At 42.4% G+C, this 8,473-nt stretch overlaps 1 protein-coding gene across 1 annotated transcript; it reads right to left on the bottom strand.

Moving 5' to 3' along the window:
- Window positions 1-213: 213 nt before the first annotated feature.
- Window positions 214-7,305, bottom strand: LOC122211533 (C4b-binding protein alpha chain-like). Its single transcript, XM_042924776.1, has 3 exons — window positions 7,237-7,305; window positions 3,129-3,299; window positions 214-479 (listed from the first exon to the last, which is right to left on the bottom strand). The coding sequence occupies exons 2-3, from the start codon at window positions 3,289-3,291 to the stop codon at window positions 214-216; spliced, it is 429 nt and encodes a 142-aa protein (XP_042780710.1). The 5' UTR covers window positions 3,292-3,299; window positions 7,237-7,305.
- Between the last annotated feature and the right edge of the window lie 1,168 nt (window positions 7,306-8,473).

Genomic DNA, 8,473 nt, shown 5'->3' on the forward strand with positions numbered 1-8,473 from the left:
CGGAGGCTTCTTCAGGGACAACTGGCAAAATCATAGCACGCGTTGTAGAAAACATGGCGCGAGGGGCCGGGTGACCTGGATCTATGGCACCCTCCTACCGAGGGGCTTGGCTCTTCTTGCCAGAAAGATGAGAGAATTAGAACTTGCTTTAACGAGCTCATCAAGTGCTTTGAGGCTGATTTTCAACAACTCAGAAATGAGTCCGGGTCGAAGTCAGATCTCATCCATGTTGGTTGACAGTGCTCTGCCACCGATGACCAGTTTTAGAATGGGATGGGGCATCCTGAAATGTGTGCTACTTACCCACTGACACTTGGGCACTGCTGGCAACCACATTCCGTTCCCGGAGCAGGTAAGGTTTGGGGAACCAACCATATCATAGCCATCATCACACTGGACGGTCACATTTTCAGGCTCAACGTACTGGCCCTTATGCACAGTCAGGTCTCCATTCTTTATCTCTGGTTTCTGACACAGGGCTGGAATGGAAACACAGTTTTGATCATCCTGTGATTCTCAGAGTAAGATCTTACGAAAGCGAAGAATCCCGAGGGGGTGAGGAACACGGATGGTAAATTATACCCGCATGCTGAGAGTTGTGCTTTGTCTCCATTTGTTGTATGATTATGACAATAAAATTGGTAATGAGAATAATGCTAGTTTACACACTATCATCAACATAAAACACTGTGATTGTCTCCATTGGACTAGCGAGGAAAAGCAATCATGTAAAACGCTATTATTGTTTCTATTTTGCTAGAAGGAAAAACTAGGTGCAGAGACTTTGTGTGACTTGTGTAAGGTTTCATAGCTTTTAGGTGGCGTGACTATAATATAAGCCTAAGTACGTGGCACCAGAATCTGAGTTTTTAAAACTACTCTATCTGGAAACCTCACTCTTCTTATGATCTCAAGTACGTAATTTTTCTTTGCATACCCTTGACCGCTTTCTGTGTTAAGTGAAGACAATGGTGAGAAATTAGCCCCTTGAGTTGCTATTTGCAGTGTGATTTTTACAAGGCACACGTAATCTTGGGGGTCAACCAGAAATCTCCTGTTAGGCCAATTTCATTACGAGAAGATGAACGGGATGTGTGAGGCTCTGATGGAGATATCAGACACCCCGGGGGAGGTTTCGAATTTATCCATAAGAACAGTCATTGAAAATGAAGCAGGTACTCACAGAAATGTTGGGAAATCCTCACTGATACTTTCAAATTAAAACCTGCTATCTCTCTGTGCAAGAAACAGAACCACACACACATAGACACTTGAATTATGTCAAAGGCAGCAGTTGTGGACCTGTGGCCCGTTTAATAAGTGGCACACAGTTTATTGATTATCCACCAGGGAAAACCGAACCTTGAACCCCACTCTCTACCACAGACGCATAGGAATTTCAGGTAGGTTGGCGATACCAGTGTGAAAGGTGAAACAGTAAAGACCTGTAAGATAATACAGGAGAGTATTTTTGTTGTGTTTTGTTGTCGTATAGACTGTTGCCTTGTGGTGAGCAAATAGTTCTTCAACAAGACACAAAAGTTTCCAATACCACGGAAGATACTGGAAAATGGAAATAAATTGGGGTTTAAAACTTATGTTTATCGAAATTGGAATTTAGAACTTATGTATGAACGTAAATTGTTATAACCGCTTTCGGACAAAATTCGACGTCATCTACTAAACATGAATATATGCACACTCTACAAAATAGTAATTTACTCCTGAGTTTATTCCTAATAGAAAGGTTTGCACATTTGTACCAAGAGACATGCACGAAAGTGTTCCTAAGAGTATTATTCATAATGGCCAAAAACATGAAAAACCTCAAACGTTTATAAAGTACATAAAGTGTGGTCTATTCACCCAAAATAATATTATAAAGTAACGGAAATGAATAAACTATCACTATGTGTAAGAACATAGATGGTTTTCCAGACCTAATGAAGAAAGAGGCCACGCACCAAAGACAAGCATGACCTCCTCTGTATAAAGTTGGCAAGACTCATCCATAGTGTTGGAAGGTGCGAGAGGGACAGTAAAGTATCCCCCAGGCTGAAAAGTTACTCTGAGACCAAAAAAAAAACAAAGCAGGCCATTCCATACAGTTCCCACAGAATTTTATTGAGGGTACCTTACTGATTTGGGGGGCGCGGCGGAATCGGGCAGACGACGATCCAGGCCCTGCACAGCAATTCTCAAAAAAGTCTGGACTTCAGTCCACAGATTTCTTTAGCGCGAGGGGGCATTGTAGTACAGGCCACTGTAGTAAGATCAAAGGGTTCAAAGCACCTAACTGACAGCTAACGTTTAAGCAGATCTTGTGGTGCTATCTAGACTTTAGGAAGAGGAAAGACTTTTATCTCTAAGATTCGTGAAAGGCCAAAGCAAGCCTCCCCCTGTACCGGCCTTGGAGGGCACTTTTAAGGTATGTTTAGTCATCTCCAACAGGCCTGGAACACATAGCCCCAAGAGAGGTCATCAAGGGAACAGGAACAAGGTGCAGTCAGTGTCGTCAGCACACTGTAGAATGGGCATAGCAGCCGTCTTTGGGGAAGAGAGCCATGCGGTGCGTCAAGGTCAGGTTCACATTGTGATAATTGTTGACCTTCACACCCAACATTGGTACACTTTTCTGTAGTATGTTACATATCAGGTAAAACTTTTATTGAAACAAAGCAGGGGCGCCTGGGTGGCTCAGTTAGCTAAACGTCCAACTTCAACTCAGGCCACGATCTCGTGGTCTGTGAGTTCGAGCCCCGCATCGGGCTCTGGGCTGAAGCTCGGAGCCTGGAGCCTGCTTCAGATTCTTTCTCTGCCCGTCCGCCACTCATGCTCTGTCTCTCTCTCTCTCTCAAAAATACATAAACATTGAAAAAAATTTAAAAAAAAAGCGAAAAGTGGCCCTCTAGAAACATACACAATTGGTAACAATGGTTACTTCAAGAGTGATAAGCTGGATGATGGTTCAGACTTTTAAAATATTGTATATATGCATGTGTTAATGAGTCGATAAATAAAATAAAAATTTGTAAGTGTTTCCCCTGGCTGGGAAGAGACGCTACAGTCAGAACTTTCCTGGAGGCTCTACTTTTTTTAGTCAGGGTCATCAGTAAAGTTGAGGTTACCTTTACATTCAGGAGCCGAAGCCGACCAGCGGGAGTTTCTGCAGGTGATTTTGGACTGTCCAACCAGAACGTAACCTTCATTGCATTTATACTGCACCGCAGTAGTAAAGGAGAAAAATGAGCTCACGTCTTTATGGAATCCATGGGCAACGCTTGGGAACATTTTGCAATCTTGAATGATAAAAGAGAAGGGTGGAAGGCAATGAGCCAAATACAATGAACAATTCCGAATGAGGGACTCTTCCTGTTTCATAGAAGGAAGTCATTAAGTTATACTGTAGAGGGGTATTTTATTTCCTTGACAAAATCAACAGGAATGATTTGCCGAGGTCTTAGCAACTTGCTAGTCACTGGGTTAACCATTTTATATGTCATACCAATTAACGCTCACACCAGCTGAGTCACTATGATCATCAAACCCATTCTAGAGAAAAGGAAACACAATCTTAGAGGGATCAGATGTTCTGCCAAAGGTCACAGCTAGTAAGTGCTTGCAACAGGAATCGAATTTAGACATTGAAGTAAGGTTTGCCTCCAAGTCCACGGGTACTTACTGGAATACTGTTATTTTCTTTTCTCTGCCGTGATCATTGGATACTTATTCTACGTGGCATCAGTGGGTATGTAAAGGCCATCAAACGGAAGTCTTTGTTCTTATTTTTTGCAAAGTCAAGTGGCATCTCATAATTGATGAACTTGGTGGCTCAGAATCAGTTAGAAAACCCTTAACTCCTTTGCCCAAACCAAAGGCACGAAAAGATTAGGAATTTCATTTTTGTCACTTAAATTAGTCTCAGGTGAGTCAAATGAGGTGGGTGCATTTCTCCTTCGCAGTGACAGGGCGCACTGAGAAAGCCCAATACATCTCTTTTCAACTCAGAGGGACATTAGACACAGTGGCCTAGTGTCGAGCTCCTGCCTGGGAAATCGAAACTGCAAAGGTGGGCTGGCTGCCTAGTGGCCCTGCTGGTGAGAGAAAAGGACAGATTTCTGCTGTCTTGAGAGTGGCCTGTACTCCTGACATTATTCGGGACAAGGGATGAATGCATACTTCCGGTGAATTGGAAATGGGCCGCATGAAAAAGACAGCCCTGGTGGTGTTGTCTTCAGGCCCGTGCAGAGGGAGCCCTGGAGGTGGGAAGAAAGCCTCTGTGTAGATAAAATCTCCAGGAGTCACCAGGTATTTAGGAGACAGGAAAGAGGAAGTGATCAGCCAGTATTGGAGATGGACCCGGGATCAAGCCGACCAGGGGACTGCACTTAGCAGATCCTCAGCCATCGTGACGAAGGCTCCACCAAGAAACAACTACAAAAACACCAGCGAGAGAGCACGCCCGAAACACTCTTGTTGGCCAGACTCGGCTCAGATCGAGTACGGTTTCCCTTACCTCTGCTGTTCGCAAAGCTGCAACTCTGAGGCGTTCAGAAAGCATAGGCATAGGAATCCCAAAGTCAGTTCTGTTTTTGTTATGAGGAAAAGGAATCGGCCTGTGTAAGTCAACAGCTTCCATAGAGCTTTCCTTGAACTGCAGATCAAGCACCCCCATAGAAATATCAAGAATAGCTCTTCGTTTTTATGAATAAACATACAGAGGGAGTTTTGTAGCTCGGGCTCTTCAGGTAATATTAAGGAAACATACTTGCAACGTACTTAGCAAGATAAGATGTCGCCGCATGCGGAGTTATACCACTGTCCTAGTCACTGCAGCGCCAGATTCGGACCGGAAGCGAGTGCTGTAGGAGAAGGTGTTGGCAGAATGGAGGGAAGGCCTCCAGGTGTAAGCTGGAGATACATCCTGAAGGACGGGTGAAAGCTGAGTGGTTGATAAGATAGGAGAGGCAGCGTCTTACGGAGGCAACGAGCCAAGTCTGGGATCAGAAGCTTATTACCGTGAAGGAAGGGAGGTTCAAGTCAGAGCGGACAGACATTATATACCATTTCAGAGGGTTGGGGCCATAGGGAACAGGAAGAGAGGAGGCAACAGCAGAGAGAGAGGGAGGGAAATGGACACATGAAGAAATCATTGGGAGACTTGACAACTTTGACGGGGCCTTCCTCTGCTACCTCCGACTCCAAGAGAGAGGGACTCAGAGATGAAGCTGGAAAACTAAAAATCCCCCGAGCACGAGGTTCTTTATCCTGCATCCACTCTACAACCTAAAATTAATACTGCCACCCAACAATTTTCATGCATCTGATGTGAGAAGTCATCCTCCAGAGAAGGATGCTTCCTTGTAAACCCACGCTTCCCCCCCTCCCCCCCCCCCCCCGACCACTCTCAGTGACGAAGAAAGCATGGCTTCTACACTCTGAAATCAGTAAGAACATGCAGCCCTTGCTCTGGGTTGGGATTTTCCAGCCAAGCCATCTCAAGTCCTCAGTCTTCAGGCCATGCAAATCCTTTCAGAGAATATGTTTATAAATATTTTTAAATGCGAAACATTAGTTCTCTCAGACAAAAAAAAAATAATATTAGATAACAAAAGAGGAAAATCTCACTTTGCTTAAAGGACATTTCCATTTAAATAACATAGAGGTAAATTTTTTTAAGTTTATTTATTTATTTTGAGAGAGAGAGAGTGTGAGAGAGCACACAAACGAGGGAGGGGCAGAGAGAGAGGAAAAGAGAGAATCCCAAGCAGGTTCCTCACTGTCAGCACAGAGCCCGATGCAGGGGGGTGTTCGGACCCACGAACTGTGAGATCATGACCTGAGCTGAAGTCAAGAGCCCGACGCTTAAGCGACAGAGCCACCCGGGCACCCCTCACATACCAATAAATTAATTACCATAGCAGCAGGTCTTCAATCAGTTCTGGTAAGTTCTCTCAAACACTTTTGTTTCTCATTCTGGTAAAAACTTCTCTATAACGTTCAATAACAACGCCTCACATTTATACGATGGCTTACAGTTCACAAAGTGCCCTATAATTTTACTCTAGAAAATTTACTCAGTATTTGGTAACAGAAAATATTTTAAAATTTTTATTTATTATTAGTTTTTAATTCCAGTATAGTTAACATACAGTGTTATATTAGTTTCAAGTATACAATACAGTGATTCAACAGTTCTCTACATTATTCAGTGCTCATCATGATAAGTGTGCTCTTAATCCCGTCACCTGTTTTACCCATTGCCTGCATCCCTCTCCCCTCTGGTAACCCTCAGTTTGTTCTCTGTTTTTTAGTTGTCTCTTTTCTTTCTTTCTTTCTTTCTTTCTTTCTTTCTTTCTTTCCTTCTTTTCTTTTCTTTCTTTCTTCCTTTCTTCCTTCCTTCTTTCCTTCCTTTTCTTTCTTCCTTCCTTCCTCCCTCCCTCTTCTTTCCTTCTTTTCTTTCTTTCTTTCTTCCTTTCTTTTGTCTTCCTTCCTTCTTTCCTTTTCTTTATTCCTTCCTCCCTCCCTCTTTCTTTCTTTCTTTCTTCCCTTCTTTTCTTTTCTTTTCTTCCTTCCTTCCTTCCTTCCTTCCTTTTCTTTCTTCCTTCCTCCCTCCCTCCCTCTTCTTTCCTTCTTTCTTTCTTTCTTTCTTTCTTTCTTTCTTCCTTTTGTCTTCCTTCCTTCCTTCCTTTTCTTTATTCCTTCCTCCCTCTTTCTTTCTTTCTTTCTTTCTTTCCACACATGAGTGAAATCATATGGTATTTGTCTTTCTCTGACTGATGATTTCGCTTAGCATTAAACTCTCTCAAACCACCTGACAACAGAAAATATTTTTGCCTTTTGGATGGAAAGTATTTCTAATCAGTCAGTAACTAAGATTTTGGATGGCACAATTAACCTATTTGGAAAGTAAATTCGTCTTAAGCATTTTGCAGTATTTAAATATAAGACATTGATTTGAAAATTCAAGATTATTCCTTGCTAAAGCAGCCTCACAAGGATTTGTGCATATCAACGTGTTTTTATTCTAGACATAATCACAGCTTCTACTTGAATTAAAATAATTTCTTTTATATTTTAAAATTCTTCATTTTTATTAGTATATAGTTGATTATACTCTCTCAAAAAGGTTACGAACTACCACTACTTGACTAAATTCAGTTAGTTCTTTATTAGATATTTGTCCTCCACATCTTAGAGAGACTACCCTCCTTTCCCCGTAACTATTGTACTCACCACACAAGCCAGAAGGGCACAGAAGTAAGGTCAAGACCCCAAAGAGACACAGTGCTGGGAAAGCGCTCTGCAACTTGGAAGGCATGGCACAGTCTCAGAGGTGCCACACTGGGGCTCAGTGCTTCCAGACCCTCGAATCGATATGAAGAAAAGATCTCTAAATAACAGTTGAAATGGTGCGTAAGTCAAAGCCTTGGCAAAGTCTCAGTTACGTGTCACTAAAGGGGAGGGGCTGGGGGAGTGACCAGAAGACCAAGTGCTGAGCACAGCTCTGATAGGGTAAGCTTTCCGTCTTCTTGGGGAGAAGAGTCTGGAGATTGATGGAAGAGCCCTCTGGAATTCTGTATGTAGTTACTGTTGTAATCCCAAGATTCTCTTGCTGTCCAGATGGGGCACATGATGAGTTCCTTTCTGGATATATTCACGATTCCTCTCCAAGTAACCAAAAGCAAAAAGGTAAAAGGGACTGCAGCCCATGATGCATAGTGCCTGTGGTGGGTTCTACAGGAATTAGAAGTCATAGCATGACAGAAAATAGAACATCTGAGAAGTGGTATCTGTTTGGGAAGTGGTTTCTTTAATCAGGAGTAGGTATAAATTGCCCATAGAAGAATGGATTTTTTTTTAATCTCAAAAATTAAATGTCTTTCCAGATAGCACATGGTCTAACCAGAATAGAGTAATATGAGTCTCCAAGTGTGAAAATACTCAAGAGCTTGGTCCCTATAATTACAATTACAATTATAATTACAATTACCGTATTTCAATGGTAACTCCTTTTCCCTATCCTGGGTTTTCTTTCTTTTAAAAAAAATTTTTTTGTTGTTTACTTATTTATTTTTGAGAGAGACAGAGACAGCGTGAGGGGGGTAGGGGCAGAGAGAGAGGGGGAGAGAGAATCCCAAGCAGGCTCTGTGCTGTTAACACATAGCCTGATGCAACCAAGAGTCAGACGCTTAACCAACTGAACCCACTCAGGCACCCCTGGGTTTACTAACATACATAAAAACACCAAATGATTCCCTCTATGAAACTATTCCAGTGTGGCAGTTATTCTAGTCTGTGCTGCAACACGGAAAAAGCATGCACTGAAAGTTAAATGGTTGAGGATGATTAATTAAGAAAAAAGGAAGATTTATTATGCTTTCAGAATATCTGAATGATGCTGGATCCAGGAGAAGCTCGGCATTTTGTTTCTAAGCACTAAAGACAAGATGATGGAAGGCACATTCGTTAT

The sequence above is a fragment of the Panthera leo genome, chromosome F3 (genome assembly GCF_018350215.1).
Source record: "Panthera leo isolate Ple1 chromosome F3, P.leo_Ple1_pat1.1, whole genome shotgun sequence".
Lineage (NCBI taxonomy): Eukaryota > Metazoa > Chordata > Mammalia > Carnivora > Felidae > Panthera > Panthera leo.

Coding starts and splice junctions, on each gene's coding strand:
- LOC122211533 (XM_042924776.1), bottom strand. CDS start 3,291: ATGTTCCCAAGCGTTGCCCATGGATTCCATAAAGACGTGAGCTCATTT. Junction 480..3,128: donor TTCGGCTCCTGAATGTAAAG/GTAACCTCAACT, acceptor TTTCCATTCCAG/CCCTGTGTCAGAAACCAGAG.